Here is a 19,275-nt window from a genome sequence, read left to right as displayed (position 1 = left end):
GAGAGAAAAGTGTGAGAAGAGTTGAGTTGAGTTGAGTTGAGTGTGTGTCTCATCCCCTTGTTTTTCTCCTAGATTATAGTATATTCAGTGTGCTCCGTAGACGTAGGTCAGATTAGACCTGAACCATGTAAATCTGGTGTTCTTATTTTGTGTGCTTATTTTTCTTATATGTGTGATTATTGTTTCTAGATCCCTAACAAGTGGTATCAGAGCCAAATCAGAGCAAAGTCGCCAGATCAGAGCCAAATTGCCAGATTGGAACAAAGTTTCCAGATCAGAGGTCCTAGGAACGATATTGTACCAATTACGTGTCTAGTGAAATTCTGTCTAGGAAAGTGGGACTTAAATGGTCCATTGTGACCCCCCCACTTCCCTGGAAATTTACCTGGTATAATTTAGTACAATCATCACTAGGCTTTACTGCCACGTCAGCAGACACATTAGCACTAGGCCCCACTACCACGTAAATGCCATGTCATCATTGCGTCCCACTTGCCACGTTAGCACCACGTCATCAGCGGGTCCCACTTGTCACGTCAGCAATTAGTTAATTGCGTTAATTAACATCATCAGTAATGATGTCAGAATATTCTGTTAAGTGGGAGTATATTTCGTTAAGTTCAACGGAAAGTTGACCGATTTTGACCAGAAGGTTTGACTAGGTTTTCGGAATCATTTCAGGTCCGTTTTTTTAATGACTTATTTCCAGCCATTCTGAATCCAACCATGTTTTCCATTTGAGCTGATTCCATCTCTAGATCGACGAATCGAGATATCAAATGAAAATAACTCAAAGATCAAGATGTTTAACTGCACCAACTTTGGTTTGTGGAAGATGCAGATCGAGGACTACTTGTTTGGTAAGGAGTTGCACTTACCATTAAAGGGAAAGCCAGAATCCATGAAGGAGGATGAGTGGGAGTTGCTTGATAGAAAAGTTCATGACGCTGGCAAAGTCTATCGCCTTTAATATCAAGCATATGACAACCACCAAGTCTCTTATGGATGCGCTCTCTAACATGTATGAGCAGCCATCAGCCAACAATAAGGTACACTTAATGAAGAAGTTATTTACCATGAACATGTCCACAGGTGAAAGTTTTAGTAGACATCTAAATAATTTCAACGAGCTATCGGATCAACTCGCCTTAGTTGAAATCAAGTTTGATAGTGAGATCCTTGTCTTACTGATTCTTAGTTAGTTTCCTAAGAGTTGGAAAGGTATTGTTACTGCAATCAGTAGTTTCGCAGGAAAATCAAAGCTAAACTTTGATGAAGTCATCAGCATGATTTTGATGGAAGAGGTCAGGATGTCAAACATTGCTTCCACTTCAAGTTTAACATTAAATGTGGAAAGCCGAGGGAGAGATTCATGGAAAGGAAGCAGGCATGACAGATCAAACAATCACGACAGATCTACGTCTAGGCAATCCAAATCCAAAAATCCCAAAGGTTCCTAGGGCACAAAGAACATTAAGTGTTGGAACTGTGGAAAGTTTGGTTATTTCAGAAACCAGTGCAAAAGTCCAAGAAAGAAATATGAGGCAAAGACGGAAGCAAATGTTGCTTCAGAAGAAGATGCTATGTTGATATGCTCTTTGGAGAGCAAAAAGGAGTCTTGGGTCTTAGAATCTGGAGCCTTATTTCAAGCCACTTGCAATAAAGATTGCCTAGAGGAGTATTGTAACGCCCTAACCTGGGTCTGCCAGGGAGCACTATATCTCTCCTTCTCCACCTGGACCAGACAACAGGGGGGCAGGCCTTATCGGACTAATGACTAGCCCCACAAACCAACACGTGTCCTTTTCAGTGTGTTTTGTCCTCACTCACACACTTCCTAAGAAAACTTCCCAAAAGGTCACCCATCCCAATATTGCTCCAAGCCAAGCACGCTTAACTATGGAGTTCTTATGGGAAAGTTCCCAAAAAGAAAGGTACACCTTGTTGACATGGGTAGTAACATCTAGTCTTTTAAGCTTTTCATTCATGGGGTATCACATTCTCCCCCACTTATAGAACGCAACGTCCTTGTTGCGAACCCACATTTTCAAACCCAGGCGATGTGAATCTCATCACACTTTCGACTGGGTGTTGGCTCTAATACCATTTGTAACACCCCAACCTGGGTCTGCTAGGGAGCACTACGTCTCTCCTCCTCCACCTGGACCAGACAACAAGGGGGCAGGCCTTATCGGACCAATGACTGGCCCCACAAACCAACACGTGTCCTTTTCAGTATGTTTTGTCCTCATTCACACACTTCCTGAGAAAACTTCCCCGAAGGTCACCCATCCCAATATTGCTCCAAGCCAAGCACGTTTAACTATGGAGTTCTTATGGGAAAGTTCTCGAAAAGAAAGGTGCACCTTGTTGACATGGGTAGTAACATCTAGTCTTTTAAGCTTTTCATCCATGGGATATCACAAGTATATACTAGGTGACTTCAGTAAGGTATACCTTGGAAATAATCAACCTTGCAACATAACTGGCAAGGGAATTGTGAAGATCAAGATGAACAGGTCAGTATGGAAGCTACAGGATGTTAGATATATTGTAGACCTGAGAAAGAATTTGATCTCAGTTGGTCAACTGGCAGATGAGGGATACATCACAACATTCTTTGGCGATGAATGGAAGATTTCAAAGGGTGCACTGATGATTGCACGAGGTAAGAAAATTGGAACGCTTTATGTGACTTCTAATGCATGTATGTCTATTTTAGCTGCTACAAGAAATGTCAATTGCAACATTTGGCATCAACGACTTGGTCATACTAGTGAGAAGAGACTTAGGGTGATACACTCAAAAGGAAAGTTAAGTGATCTACGGTTAGTAGAGATTGATATGTGCGAGGATTGTATATTTGGGAAATAGAAGAGGGTTAGTTTCCAGACATTCACCAGTATGCCAAAGAATAAGAGACTTGAACTAGTCCACTCAAATGTATAAGGACTGACAACCGTCTCATCCCCAGGTGGAAGGAATTATTTCATGACATTTATTGACGATAATTCTCAAAAGTATGAGTTTACTTCCTGAAATACAAATCTAATGTCTTTTATGCTTTTAAGATTTGGAAAGCAATGGTTGAAAATGAAACTGGTTTGAAAATGAAGAAGCTGAGAATCGATAACGGCGGCGAGGATGATGACATCGGGTTTAAGAAATTTTTCTATGAGCATGGTATCGAGATGGAAAGAACTATGCCAAGTATGCCTCAACATAATGGCGTAGCCAAGCAGATGAACCAATCATTGACTGAAAAAGCCAGAAGCATGCGTATGCAGTCAAACTTACCAAAGCAGTTCTGGGTAAAAGCAGTCAATACAACAGCATACTTGATTAACAGAAGTCCATCAGTACCATTAGTGGACAATAATCTACCAGAAGAGGTATGGAGTGGAAAAGAGGCCAGATTTTCACATTTGAAAGCTTTTGGTTGTGTAGTATATGTGCATGTTAATGATTATGTCAGAAACAAGCTTGATCCAAAGTCCCGAAAATGCACTTTCGTCGGTTACGGTGAAGATGAGTATGAGTATCACATTTGGGATGATGAAACTAAGAAGGTGATCAGAAGCAGAGATGTGATCTTTAATGAAAAGGTGATGTACAAAGACAAACATACAATAGAACCAATCCGTAGAACCAATCCAGAAAGAAACAACCTATGTAGACTTGGATGATATCCTAGAAGGTGTCGGGACACAAGAGGGAAACACCGAGAATCCTCAGGCAAAGGAGATACAACAACAAAATGTCGAGATTCCTCAAGTAGAGGAACCTGTGGAGCAGATTGTCGCACCACCGCCCCCTACTTCAGCTTCGGAACTTAAGATATCTTCTCGATAGCATGTACCAAATAAGAGGTATATGAATATTTACTTCTTACAGATGGAAGAGAACCCAAACACAATGATGAAGCATGCCAGGCGAGAGATTCGAGCAAGTGGAAGCTTGCAATGAAGGACGAGATGTGTTAGCTTTTTTAGTCCAATCTTTGTTTGATGCTGACAAACACACGTATTACTTATGCGTGTATTCTTGTGACTAAACAGGTTATAATTCAACACACACATAAGGGGAAGTGGAATACAGGAGGAACTTCAAGTTTATCATTATTCTAGCATGTTCCATGGAGGCTTGAAAAGCAAAAGGAAGAAGAAGACATTTGTTTATATCATTTGTAATGTATTTATTTTTTATTCTGGTCTGTAATATTGCATGCATTTGCATGATATGCTTGGATGCTCAGTGATGTCGTAGTCAGACCGTAGGTTAATCAAATGACCTTAGGAAAGACTTCGGTCGACTAACGTAAGGATTTTAGGGTAAATTAAAATGCCTAGATCGTAGTCTAACCGTAGGACTCTTAGCCCTTTGCACAAAATGTCATAACTTATTCACACATGGTTAAATAGGTTCAAAAGACCAAATAGGACATTTTTGTGAGGTTTCGGGCGACCGAACCAAGGCAGTTCAAACTATCTCGGGTGACCGAACTGCTGTCTAGTCAAAAGTTTGACTTGGTTCGGGCGACCGAACCAATTTGAACTGATCTTCCCTGCGCAACCAAACTCAAGTCAAATACCTTTTCACTAACCCGGGTGCCCGAACCTTTGCTTTCAAATCAGACATCAAGCGACCAAATTGGTCAGTTCGGTTAACCGAACTTAGCACCGGGCACCCGAACCTACGAATGAATGTTTCTGACTTTTGTTCAATCGACCAAACCCAGATTCGGGCACTCAAACTTCAAAAAATGTCTTTTCTCTTTGTGAGTGTTCGGGCGACCGAAACTCTTAAGTTGCAATTTTTTAACTGCAGTAATTAGGGTTAAAAATTAATTAAACTTTTCTAATAATACCCAGTGTGTCCCCAACGGTCAAAAATTTCCCTGAGTCTATATATACCCCTTCATAAGCCAAGATTAGCAACTTTGATTAACACTTTTTCTCTCTAATTTTTCTCCTATTCAAAGTTCCCCCAAAACTTCTTTTTATTGCAAAATCTTTTATGGGGTTATTTTTTATGCTCTCCATTCTCTTCCACTCATTATTTTGAAAAACTTTTTGAAGAGAACATTTTAGTTTGGACATTCGTTTTGACTTGCATATATAGTTTTAAAATGCTTGCATTTTGTTTTGTTGTGCAAACTTATTTGAAGCTAAAACCCTAGGTTCTCCGGTTCGTTCTTGAAAAATATTATTTGGAGAAAATATTTTGTAGGGTTTAAATCTGTGAAACTCTTTAATATATAAATTCTTTTCAAAGATTGCAAAATACTATTTAGAAAAGCACCCTTACTCTACTAAGCATTATTGCATATCATATTAGAGTGCATTTATTTGAGCTTAAACGTATACATCTCAGCTTGTATTTTCAAAAGCAATTTCATGTACAGAAATGGTTTTAATGTACTGGTTGGGTTCATCCCGTGAATTGAACTGGAGAGTCTCAGCCCCATAAATGAGACCGGTTCGGTTCAGCTCGGAATTGAACTAAGGAGTCTCAGCCCCGTAAATGAGACTAGTTCGGTTCAGCCTACTAATTGAGCTGAGGTTTTCCTCACCCCGTAAGGAGAGGATGTAAAAGGCTTCTACTCCACTTAGTTAATGAGCAGGTTTAGTAGAATCCTTAGGGGTTATGCCCAAGGCGGGGACATAGGCAATATCAGTCGAACCTTATTAACAAATTTGTGCGTCATTCTCTCTATATCTTATTTAAATTCCTATAATTAAATTTCAGCATATGTATGTCTATTCATGTTTTGTTATAACCATCTTGCATGCACAAAGAACTGATTTAAATGAGATATGCAACACACGTGTTTGTATGCACACACTGATCACTTAATCGTTGTACGTACACGTTTTTCAATATTGAATGGGATATGAACTGTGGTGAATTGGTGTATTTGTTTAAATTAGTGAAAAATGTTTAAAACCCAATTCACCCCCCTCTTGGGAATACACCAAGTCTATCAAGATAAAGTCCCTCAACTCCAACAAAATGTGGGAACTAGCTAAGTTGTCCAAAGGTAAGAAGGCTCTTCACAACAAGTGGGTGCATAGGATCAAAGAGGAGCATGATGGATCCAGGAGGTACAAAGCCCGATTGGTAGTCAAACGCTTTGAGCAGAAGGAAAGAATTGACTATACTGACATTTTTGCACCGATTGTGAAGTTAACAACCATCATATCAGTCTTAAGCATTGTTGCCTCAGAGGGCCTACATCTCGAGTAGTTGGATGTGAAGACATCATTTCTTCACGGTGATCTTGATGAGGATATTTACATGCACTAACCAGAAGGATTCTCAGTAAAAGGTAAAGAGGATCTTATATGCAGATTGAAAAAAAGCTTGTATTGTCTCAAACAAACTACTAGGCAAGGGTATAGAAAATTTGATAGCTTTATGTGTAGAAAAGATTTTCAAAAGTGTAATGTTGTTCACTATTGCTACTTCAATAAGTATCATTCTAGCTATAGCATACTGCTATATGTCGATGACATGTTAGTTGCAGGACTAAATATAAGAGAAATTAGGAAATTGAAGCAGCAAATGTTAGAGGAGTTTGACATGAATAACTTGGGTTCAGTCAAACAGATACTTGAGATGTGGATCTCCAGAGATAAGCAACAGGGAACGTTGCGATTATCTTAGTCAGAGTATATTAGTTGTGTTTTATAGAAATTCAATATGAGCAGCGCCAAGGCAATAAATACGCCATTGGCGGGTCACTTCTGTCTCTCTAAGGCTCAGGCTTCCCAGAAAGATGAAGAGAAGGACTTTATGGCTAAGGTACCTTACGCCTCAGCCATTGGAAGTATCATGTACGTTATGGTTGGTACTAGACCAGACATTAGTCAAGTAGTGGGAGTTGTCAACAGATTTATGTCAAATCTAGGGAAGACTCGTTGGGAAGTAGTGAAGTGGATTTTGAGATATCTACGTGGTACTATTGATAAGTGTCTATGTTTCGGCAAAGGAGATTTGAAAATTTGAGGATATGTTGATGCCAATTTTGTAGGTGAAATTGATCATCGCAGAAGCACCACTGGATATGTGTTCGCTGTTGGTACAAAAGCTGTTAGTTGGATTTCACAGATATAGAAAATTGTTGTTTTATCCACTACAGAAGCTGAGTATGTAGTAGTGACAGAAGCCAGTAAAGAGATGATTTGGATTCAAGGTCTGTTAACAGAGCTCGAAATAAAGCAGGAAAGAAATGTTTTGCACAGCGATAGTCAGAGTGCGATACATCTGGCAGAGAACTCTGCATTTCATTCCAGAACCAAACACATTGGATTACGTTATCATTTTGTTAGATCTCTGTTAGAGGATGGAGTGTTAACGCTGAAAAAAATTCAAGGTAGCAAGAATCCGACAAATATATTGACAAAGGTGACGACTATAGAGAAGCTGAAGTTGTGCTTAGCTTTAGTTAGTCTTCATGCTTGAAGACAGATTTGAGCAAATCATTATCAATATACTGGTTGAGATAGTATCTCCATTTCCAAGTAGAAGATTGTTAAGCTGAAATGGAAAAGGAGAAAATGGAAATGGATTAAATGGAAACGAAAAATTAAATGGCCTTGAGGAGGATGAGTTGTAGATGAAAATGAGCCACAGAGGAGCCAACTTTCATGCGCTGGAATGATAATGCCTGCGTGCTAAAATAACCCATTAAATATCTCAATTACTCCCTTCTTTTCCTATCCATTCAATATAACTATATAATGAAGAAATTGTACGTGAATGTGAATATAGTGAAGTGAGTGAGCAAGGAGTGTATAAGTGCTGAAGGTGAGAGAGAGAAAAGTGTGAGAAGAGTTGAGTTGAGTGTGTGTCTCCTCCTTTTGTTTTTCTCGTAGATTATACTATATTCGGTGTGCTCTGTGGATGTAGGTCAGATTAGAGGGAACCATGTAAATCTGGTGTTCTTTTTTTGTGTGCTTGTTTTGCTTGTGTGTGTGATTATTGTTCCTAGATCCTTAACATTTACGTGGTTCAGCAATGCATACACCAACGGGAGCAAACAACTGTAATTTTCACTATCATGTATCCTAAACTAGAGTTACAACATACAACATTGTATATATGCTAACCCTCTTCAACTCCCGAAGTTTTCCCCTTGAAATCCCAACCTATTCAACTTCCCAATTCAAATTTCAAAAACAACGCTAAGTAATTGAGCAAAATCATCATCGTCGACAGTTTATCCCTGAGACCAAATCGTTGATATAACCGTTGAAGGTCTTTACCAAACTGTTAACGGTTTTCTCCCTGAGCCTGACTTCGTCGATGCAACTCTGCAAACCATCGATGGTTTCCTCTACAAACTGGTTTCTCTATTTTTCTCACCATGTTTTCTTTGTACATGCGTTCCACTCAATATATGAGCCACATATTACAACAATATCCTTTACTAAACACATATAACTTGTGAGTATATACAATTGCATCAAATGAAAATGAAGTTTTTTTCCTCTATTTTAAACACCTTTTGCCTCCTGAAATTGAAGTATCCTCTTTAAAGAATGTTGAAACAATATTTTCTATTATATTATTCTTATTTGGAAGGACAAGATAATGGTAGGTATTTGTTAACTAAGACCAAAATTCTCAAGTGCACACCCTTTCTGATTTCAATCACATGTGATAAGATTTTTATTAAGTTTTATTGGATAAATAGAATTATGAATTTTTTTTTTTTTTTTTTGTATGATTGAATTGGTTTTGTATGCATATGAGTAATGCTCTACATAAAGGGATGTAGAAATTATAATATTGCAAATAAAATGTGGCACCCCTATATAAAAGTAAAAGTTCTCCGGCCATCAAATCTTCAACCCTAATTTTTTGGTAGTTTTGAATAGAAAGCTTTAAGAAATTAATATAAACCAATCAAAAGATACTTCATTTATACATTTTTTAAGGGTCTACGTATTTTCACCAATTGTTTATTCTTATTTTAATTTGATAAGACTTTAAAAGAATAAATTGAAACATGCATTTTTTATACTTTCACGAATTTTATTAATTTTTTTTAATTTTTAGAACAAATAGTTTGCATTTTATTGCAATAATAAATAAAGCGATAATATAACTTAAATATTTAATTTCTATATGTGCACGACACTAGATAATGCAAAATAGCATCATATCTAAAGTTTAAAATGAGACAATTTGTTTAAGTTTAGTGTGAGAAAATTTACATTCTTAATACATTAATCATAATATTCATTAAAAAATTATTCCAACAACTATAATTTTTAGAATAAAAGTCACATGAATAAATATAAATTTACCTTTAATCTATAACATACAATTAAATTTCATGTCTTAATTAAATAAGCATTAACTAACATAAAATGAATTATGTGATTATTAATCTTGCATAAAATGGATTTGAATTTAAAAACCATATCTACTTCCATTGTAATCTTTAAGACAAATCCAACAATGGGGGTCCTAAACAAAACAAAAAAAAATGTCATTATACAAATGAAAGGCTCAAAATTGAATATATAGAATCCATAAATGCCTCATTCTCTAGTAGGTCGACAACCTCTATGTCCTAGAAAACCCAGTTGTACATGGTATGAGTGTAATGACTTGAAGAATAATGGTATTTAAATAATAAAGAGAAAAAAAAATGGAAACAGAAACACAAGAAGGCAGCAGACTTCATCGACGAATACAAGGGATTTGTCGACGAGGATAACATAGGGTTTCGTCGACGAGGGTATGTTTCATCGACGAGAAAATACCGAGAGGATATTTGAGCAACTCTAAATTTCGTTGACGAAGGGTAGGGTTCGTCGACGAATTGTCTTTTGACCTCGTCGATGAGGTGACGTGGCTCATCGACGAGGGCCAGTGTATAAAAAGACCAAACTTCATTTTTTTGGCAGAATTTTGATGCTCAACCCTCTCTCTCTCTCTCTCTCTCTCCTCCCTACGATTCCTCCCTCTTCTCTCTTCGATTTCGGCCCCGTTAGTCGCCGGATCGATGATCTAAGGCCACCACGACGCTCCTGGGGAAGTTCTCTCCAAATCTGCCAGAACGGATCGTTGGTGGAAGCAAGTTGAAATTCATCTTGGAATTGAGGTTAGACTTTTTATTCGAAATTTGGTCTTTTCACAGTTGAAGGAAATGATGTACTCGAATAAATATTGAAATTTAGTTCTGGGAATTATCATTTTCAGGGTACTGCTCAGGGTTTCCTACGGGTGTAAGACCAGTATTATAGAGAGGTTTTTCAGTTACCAGGTAAGGGGATAAATTAAAGCAGTTATTTTTCATTGAAATTACTATTATTTAATAGTCGAATAATTTTCAGAAAACATGTGATTATATATATTAGTATAATTGAGAAAATGTGAGTTTGGGAAAATACAACAATTGTACAGGAAATGTGATTCAAAACGAAATATATGGTTTCATTCAATTCGTGTGACGTGAATATTATTTTATATATATATTATACCATGTTAAGTTAGATTTACAAAATAAAACATGTTTACAAATATTTTCAAGAATAACATGATAAACACAGTAAATTATGAGTTCAAAATATATGATATGTTTGGTGCAAGACCATAATTGATGGTCGGTGCAAGACCGCAATTACTCAAGTTATTCGGCGTAAGGCAACATTTATTCATGTTTTTGGTGAGACCGTAATTATTATGTTAATGTAGGATTCAGAAAATGCTATTATTTGATTTACGATAAACAATATATGTTTATGTACTATATGTTATCAAAATCCGAATGTTAGTTTAGTTCAGTTTCAAGAGCACGGTACCGTAACTTATAGATCAGATATCTATGTTCAGATTAGTGCTAACCACCCCACGAAGGGGTGGGAGATGGATAGTCGATGTGACTTTCAGTGTAGAGTTGTAGACGTCCACATGACAGTCTGGACCAGAGTGTGGCGGACCCATTGTACTTACAAACATTTTTGACTCAACAGTGGTCGACTAGTCATTATCGAGTCCCACCTTCGGGTTGCACAACCCGTCATGGGGGGTAATACATGACATCAGCTAGCTATACATCTTGAGTAGTTTTTAGCATTATAGATTATATCAGATAATATATGATTAGTATGATTACTTGGAAGTATGAAATTATATGTTTATTTAACCATATTACGATTTATGTTTTATGGTATGTGAAATATACGGTATATATATTACAATATTAAATATTTATGTTACCACTCAACTGATTTTAATTTAGCTATCCTTACTGCAAGGTGTCTCACCCTAAGTTTAAATTATTTCAGGAAACTCGGAGAGATCGGCGGGTCAGGGCCGCTGCTGAGTGAGTTGAGCTTCCCTGATAGAAGGGTAAGTTTTGATCTAGGACCAAGAGATTTTTGTTATAAGATCTTAAGTTTATTTTGATATTTTGGAGATTGTATATAAATACAATATTTTTGCGAATATAGTAGACTCTGATATTATGTAATTTATGGTTGATGAATGTAATTTACATTTACTGCTGCCTAGGTTCCGCTGTGTATGACAGATGTCCTCGCTATCCACAGGTTCGGGTTGACTATTTTATTTATTATGTTCTATTATATGATTAGTTAAGCAGGTCATTACAATGAGCATGTTATCCTGCTTAGTTAAGTTTATCCACAACAACTCCGCACCATTGTTGCACATATACTCACCCAATCAGTGTCAAAATTGTCCCTCATATGAAAATTATTCTTATAGTTCGAGGTTTTGCGATAAAATTGAGTAAAAGAAAATTTCCAAGTCAGCAATAAGGGTGACGTATATGAGAGTTGTCCGAATCATGTAGAAGTTTTAGAAAGAGTTTTATAAGGTAATATATTTGATTTTTTTTATTAAAAAAAAATCTTGGGTCATGTGGAGGGCTTAGACCACCACAAAAGAGATAAACTAATAAAAGAAAATAAAAGTAAAAAGGTGGGAAGTTTGAGAAGGTTGACGTGGTGGGGTAATGTTTTGATTTAGATTCCTACAGGAAATAGGAGGGAGTGCGACACCATGAGCAAGCCTAATTTGAAATCCCTCCCTTCACGCCTCCACGACGGAGACGGAGATGCGTGTTTGGTACAAAAAACAATCCCGAGCCTTAATTTTGAAAACTAGTATTAATAATAATAATAATAATTAGAATTATTATTATTATTATTAATTTTAATTTTAATTTTTATTGGTAGGAGTGGTGAGGGAGGGATCGTGAAAGGGGCCTTCTCTCTTACCTTGCTGCCTCCCACCTTTCAAAGTGTCAAAAATCTCCGAGCAAGATCTTCGGAGTTCCGGCGGCTCCTCCGGCTGGCCAGGGGGGGAATATTCGCTGCACTTGATGAAATTCTGTGCTCCTGAGGACGTTCGAATTTTCAACTGTGATGCTTATGTCGCACTCTCTGCGCTCTTTTGGGAGATATCTGCGTAGAAAATCTGTCTTCCCTTTTCACTGAGAAGAAGAAAGAGCCAAAAAAGCCTATCCAGACAAGACTTCTTGTCAGCTTCAAGGAACCTCCCAACTGCTTCTTCTTCTTCTTCTTCTTCTTCTTCTTCTTCTTCTTCTTCTTCTTCTTTATTTTCGAAATATGCTGGAAAGGTGTGTCGGGTCTGTTATCAGTCTTCTCCTCCTTCTCTCTTTCTGATCTGTTGTGGAGAAGGTGTCGGTAAGCTCATAATGTGCTATCTCCCGTGAGCTGTTTTCTCCTGCCGTTGTGAAGGGAAGGAGAAATGGCGGCGTGGGTTTTTGAGATCTGGTCTTTCTCTAATAGGCTCGGGTCAGATCAGAATTTCAGCGGCTGGTGCTAAGGTTTGGTTCCAATTTCCGACGACAACTGTTGGTTTCTTCCTCTGCTTTACGGACCTCATGACGACTAAACGCGCTTACAAGCTGCGTATCCTTTTTCCCCTCATTCTGGTGGCTAATTTTGATTATGAGAATGCTCCTGCATTAGATGCATTTCTTGATCTGCGCACGCATTTGTAGATTTATTCTCCTCTCTTTCTTGCAATGCGTCTTCTTGAGGCGTCCGTTTCTGTAGATTTTTCACCTTTGTTGCTGTTGCTGCTGCAAATGTTGGTGTTCTATTTTTCTATATGTGCTAATTGTTTTTTGACTTCACTTATTAGCTTGAGTTGAGTGAGGGATGAGAGAATACTAGTCAATAAAAACTACCTTGACCCAAATAATTCGGACAGAGGAATTTGTGGCGCACAATTCTACTGTTAATTGCCTCAAGATTGGAAGAAAGTCATCGAGGGTTCTTGTCACAGGAGGAGAAGATTACAAGGTCAATCTATGGGCCATCGGCAAACCAAACGCCATACTGGTCAGTCCCTACACCCCTTTCCCTGACCCTTAATATTTACCTGAATTTCTAGCTCTTAATTTTCTTGAAAAATTTTAGCCACAGTTCACATTGTTTGCACGTGCTTCAGTTTATCCTCTATTGCTTCCAAATGCCCCTTCATGGTTTGGCTGGACCAGGAATTGATGCTATGCTGAATGCTCTTCGTAGGATTGATTTATAAGATTAACCAAAGTTAGGTTTGAAGTAAACGAACAATACTTATTATAGAAAGAAAAAGAAAAGAATGTTGGCAGCAGGACTTTTTCTATGACAAAAATTCCACTTTTTGATCTTGTACACATGCCTTTTTATGCCAGAGCTTGTCTGGACACAGTAGTGGAATTGATTCGGTCAGTTTCGACTCTTCAGAAGTGTTGGTAGCTGCAGGAGCGGCAAGTGGTACCATAAAGCTTTGGGATTTGGAGGAGGCAAAGAGTATGCATAAGCATCACTTGTTGTATGTATCATGTCAATCTTATGCTGTTGAATTGCTATTGAATATCTTCTGTTGGGACGTGGTTTTTCCTGTAGTTGTTCGTACGCTTACTGGTCACAGATCCAACTGCATATCTGTGGACTTCCATCCCTTTGGGGAGTTCTTTGCATCTGGATCTCTAGATACAAACCTTAAGATATGGGATATCAGAAAGAAAGGGTGCATTCACACATACAAGGGCCACACACGAGGTGTTAATGCTATCAGATTTACCCCTGATGGCCGCTGGGTGGTATCTGGTGGAGAAGACAACACTGTGAAGGTCAGATATTTTCTCGTGTTTTTTCCTGATTTGTATGAAATCAATTTAATATGTATTTATACATTTGTCCAAAATATGCTGTGTTGTTTCGGGAAACATGGGAACAGGATTTTATTTCTTTAGACATGCTTTCATGGGAATTTATTTTGATAATTCTTCCATTTGCACACAATGATGAGTAAGGGTGTTGCCTACTGTTGCTGTTTATGGGTGCATTTATTTCAGTGGCTGCGGTTTACAGGGCTAGAAAAAGGGCTTACCTGGGCCACAAGGCTCCCCGCTTTGCAAGGGCAAGGGGAGGGTCGTCACAATGTATGCAGCCTTACCCTTGCTTTTATGTAGGGAGGCACTAAGGTTTATGGGACTAGACGTGACATATAGTTATCATGTCAAATGTTTGGATTGACATTTATAGATGACATGCTAATCACTCAAAAAACCAAAATGCCCCCATAAAAAGAACAACGAAACAAAAGAAAAAAAAACAAAGGGCAGTCTAGTCCTTTTATTGCATATCCACCACTGGCCATTGGATGGGGGGGCCTGCCCAGCCTTATATGATATAAGTGGGCTAAGGCCATCCCTCGTGATCTGTTGTATCCCTCACCTTTGTTGCACCCAATATAGGCTAAGGGTGCTTAGTGTAGAGCCTAACCAAGTCACCAAAAAAAATGGACGCGAGAGTACAAATGCTCGTTCATTTTCCTTAAACTAAGGGCCCTCATGATCTTTCTATTTTATTAAGAGGGAGCTTAATGCATACAATCAACCTGCTGGTTTGAACTATAGATGAAGTGGAGTTCGGCACAAGTTTCCTGCAGTGCTAAGCTGACGTTTCTGGTCACAGTTCATTTAACTGCTAGCTCATTGAGTTACAAACCCTGGGTTCCAATGCTATGCTGGTGTATTTTTCACATTGCTATTATGTATAAATGTGTCACAGTGAGCATAATTTACTCATAGGCGCATGCATCAACAGCTTGGCAGATACTGGAATGAGGTGGTTTGATATCAAGTTCATGATTGTATATTCAGAGCATAGATTTGCATTCTGTGTTTTTAAAACCTTTTTATACCATATACGGACACAAATACAAATATGCATGCTGTTGTGCTATTTTGTTTTATTTTTAACATCTCTGCAAAAACCACTGTCTTGTCAGCTTTGGGATCTGACTGCTGGAAAGTTGTTGCATGATTTCAAGTGTCACGAGGGCCAGATTCAGTGCATAGATTTTCATCCCCATGAATTTCTGCTCGCTACAGGTTAGAAATAATTTTCTGTATAATACACCAATATATGGTATTTGTGGGAATTTCTTTGGCGTTGAATCAATTGTAATGTATGGACAGAAAGTCCCTAGTTATCAAGTATTGTCATCAGACGCAGTGTAGATTATGTTCTCCATTGTATGCAATTTTCCCTTAGATGCTGACTGTATCTTTTTTATTTTGTTATCTAAATACATGATTGTGGTGAGCTTTGTACATTTAAAATGACATGGTTATATCCTGTTTGAAGAAGAGTTACTAGTTGCTTGAAGTGTGAAATGTAAACAGAATTCATAATATGTGGGTGAGTGGCAACAATACACTAATTCATGATGTGTGGGTTTGTGGACAACTTTTTTACCATATTGCGGAAATTTAGCCTTGGTCTAATTATTATGATTAGAAGCATTTTAATATTTGTTTTTTCTTCCTATATACACTGTGACGACCCTCCCCCTACTATCACAAAGCGAGTCCTGTGGCTTAGGGACGCCTCCCCCCCCCAAACATTGCCATACTATCTGTACTTTAGACTTGATATGTATTTCATGTTGGGGAAAAATGCTTTAGTAATTTCTCTGTTAATTCCCACCCCCCTCCCCTCCAGGAAAAAAAGGGATAGAATGTTCTAGTGTTTAGAATTCATATATGGATACCTGTTTGAGATGATTAATTGAGAAGGCTATTTCAGGCTAATCTAAATGATATGAGGTGACAATAATATAGGGATTAGTCTCCCCCCACCACAAAATAAAAAATAAAAAATCTGCTACATAGATCTTTCTATCCTTTAATATTACCTTGCTATCATACTGATATAAAATGGAAAACTAAAAGCTATTGCATGCAAGATATGTGGTTTTTGTGGTTTTTTTTTTTTGATTTTTATAGCATGACTTTGAGTGATTCACGAGGTTAGTAAATTTTAAAAAATGATTAGTAAAGATTTGTCCATTTGACAAATGCTATATTCATTATTTAATTGTCCATTATTAATTTTTTAGGTTAAAAACTATGATGTTGCAGTAAGCTTGGTGTTCAAAAGTTTTCTTGCAATCTGTTCACTGATCATACACAACTATGTTTTATGCGATTCTAGGTTGCCTTAACCATTTGTTTGTCCTTCAAAAAATACTATGTTGTTATCCATGCAATGTGTGCGCCACTCTTACCTATGCATTTATCATTTGATTTGATAGTTCCTATCAGTTCTTTGAAGATTTTTTTTCTTTACGAATAAGGTTTGCATGATTTATATGTATTTCAGGACAAATTACTGGACTGCAGTAAGAAGTGTTTAAGAACATTTTTTTTGGAACCTAACTCTTTGTTGGAGTTATAAGGAGTGAGTGTGGCCTTCATTGAATTGGTGGGATGTGTGGAGCTACTTATATGGCCCTTGGAAGTTCATCTCTCATGTTTATTCAATTTTTTTTTTTGTCTGCAAACTAAAAACTAATACAAAGTGCAGATGCAATCAATTTTGTCACATGCAAGAAAAGTTAACTGAAAGCGAGATTAGGGATAGAGAAACAAATGCTGATTTTAATGTGGTTCTGTCAAACCATGTTGTACACAAAACAATATGTTGCAGGTGAGGGGTCCTTACAACGATATTAGCCCAGAAATGTCTGTTCTGTTTGGGTGTTCTCAAGATGATAATGCCCACTGTTTTCTTCATGCATGGTTGCTAGATGGTTGTGAAGGACACTCCTTGTTGGATTTCTAGGGAATAAATTAGGAAATTCTGTTTTTTGAATAAAATCTGAAATTACTATTTCAGATTCTAGTAGTTTCAGTTTCCTGTTTTCTAGCCTAGAGATCTGCTGATTTGATTTGCTGATTTTTTGGTGATTTGATTTGCTGATTTTGTGGCCTTCCTAATTTGGTGGCCTTCCTCAACTATTTATCTTGTAATCGTGTCTCTTGAAATTCAATAAGAATGGTTATTCTTCTTCTAAAAAATCCTTCATGGTATTAGAGCCTCGTGCTCTTTTTTTATTTTGTTCTTTCTTTTGACGATGTCATATAAGTCGGCGATGACCGGTGCCCAAAGAAACCCTACCGGCTCTTCTAGTACTTCCGAAACCATTCCGCTCAAAATCACTATTCCTTCCAGGTCTGTATCTGCTGATTACTATTCCAGAATTCAGCTCTTTATCTCACAATTACAAAAATCAATGGGCACAACTATCTCGAGTGGGCTCGTAAAATTGGTGATTGATGGCAGAGGCAAAATAGGGCATTTGACTGGCGAAATATCGAAACCTGTTGCTGGTGACCCTGATCTAAAAAAATGGCAGTCCGAAAATTCTCTTATTATTGCTTGGCTCATCAATTCCATGGAACCTGCCATTGGAAAACCTCACCTATTTCTTCCCATTGCTAAAGATGTCTGGCAAGCTGTTCAAGATCTTTATTCGTACCTGGAGAATTCTTCTCAAATATTTGAGTTGAAAGCTCGACTCTGGAGATCCAAGCAAAATGATTGCGATGTTGCTACTTATTAAAATGAATTGGTAACGCGATGCAGGAACTTGATCAGTGTAATGATGATGTTTGGGAGAATTCGAACAACCATGCTCGCTCACCACAAGAAGAAAGAGGAAATGACCTGGTTTACATGTTTTTAGCCGGTCTTAATTGGAGTTTGGATGAGGTCTGAGGCCGCATTCTCAGCAGGAAGCCATTGTCCTCTATTCGGGAAGTTTTTTTTGAAGTTAGACGTGAGGAGTCAAGGAGAAAAATCATGCTGCGCAACATCGATATGGTTTTAACCTGGAACCTGAGAGCTTTGCTCTTGTGTCAAGAGGTGTTGATTTAGACAACGACTGGCGTAAGAAACCGTGGTGCGAGCATTGCAAAAAACCATGGCATACGAAGGTGACATGTTGGAAGCTTCATGGTAAACTAGCAAATTGGATGCCAAAATCCAAACGTGACAGTCACGCCTACCAAGCCACTACTGAAGAGACTCAGGAGCCTTCTACCAACTTGGATGTAGTCCCTTTTATCAAGGAGCAATTAGAGCATCTGTACAAATTGTTTCAATCTCCAAAACTGTCCTTAACTCCGTCTTGTTCTTTGGTACAGAAGGGTAACTCTCTTGCTATTGCGTTTTTAGGTGTTATTTCTAATTTTGTTCATTCTTGGATAATTGATTATGGCGTAATTGATCATATGTCTGGTTGCTCCAAATTGCTCTCATCCTATAGCCTGTGTGCAGGCAATAAAAAGGTCAACATTGTAGTTGGTTCACTCTTGAAAATTTCTGGGATAGGAACTATCGAATTCACTTCGTTGTTAACTCTCCATGATGTGCTCCACGTTCCAAATTTGTCTTGCAATTTGTTGTCCATAAGTAAAATTACCTCTGATCATCAATGTCAAGCTAATTTCTACTCTTCTTATTGTGAGTTTTAGGAATTGACCATGTGGAGGATGATTGGCAGTGCTAAGGAAAAAGATGGACTCTATTATTTTGACGATGGACCTAACTTGAGTAGACAATGTCAAAGTACTTGCTTAAATTCAGTTCTGTTTTCAAAGATAATGATATCATGTTATGACATTATAGGTTAGGCCATCCTAGTTTTCAATATTTAAAATACTTGTTTCCCAATTTATTTCGGAAGAAAAGTCCATCTTCTTTTCAATGTGAAGTTTGTCAGTTTGCTAAACATCATCGTGCATCCTTTGCCACCCAATCCTACAAACCAACTACACCATTTATTATTATTTACCGTGATATTTGGGGCCCATGTAGAACATCTACGTATTTTGGCAAAAAATGGTTTGTGACCTTTATTGATGATCACATGAGATTAAGTTGGGTTTATTTGATAAAGGAAAAATCTGAAGTGGAAACAATT

General features: G+C 37.7%; 1 protein-coding gene across 1 annotated transcript in view; it reads left to right on the top strand.

Annotated features, from left to right (window-relative positions):
- Nucleotides 1–12,017: 12,017 nt before the first annotated feature.
- The window catches only part of LOC131154138 (katanin p80 WD40 repeat-containing subunit B1 homolog KTN80.4), a 38,097-nt gene continuing 30,839 nt past the window's right edge, over nucleotides 12,018–19,275 (top strand). The window contains exons 1-6 of the mRNA XM_058106680.1: nucleotides 12,018–12,108; nucleotides 12,219–12,917; nucleotides 13,222–13,352; nucleotides 13,691–13,808; nucleotides 13,905–14,131; nucleotides 15,295–15,397. Coding sequence (XP_057962663.1) covers nucleotides 12,890–12,917; nucleotides 13,222–13,352; nucleotides 13,691–13,808; nucleotides 13,905–14,131; nucleotides 15,295–15,397 — 607 coding nt within the window. The 5' untranslated portion in view covers nucleotides 12,018–12,108; nucleotides 12,219–12,889. The remainder of the gene's footprint in view (nucleotides 12,109–12,218; nucleotides 12,918–13,221; nucleotides 13,353–13,690; nucleotides 13,809–13,904; nucleotides 14,132–15,294; nucleotides 15,398–19,275) is intronic.

This window comes from Malania oleifera, chromosome 4, assembly GCF_029873635.1.
Source record: "Malania oleifera isolate guangnan ecotype guangnan chromosome 4, ASM2987363v1, whole genome shotgun sequence".
Taxonomy (NCBI): Eukaryota; Viridiplantae; Streptophyta; class Magnoliopsida; order Santalales; family Ximeniaceae; genus Malania; species Malania oleifera.
This window is presented reverse-complemented; position numbering and strand designations above follow the sequence as displayed.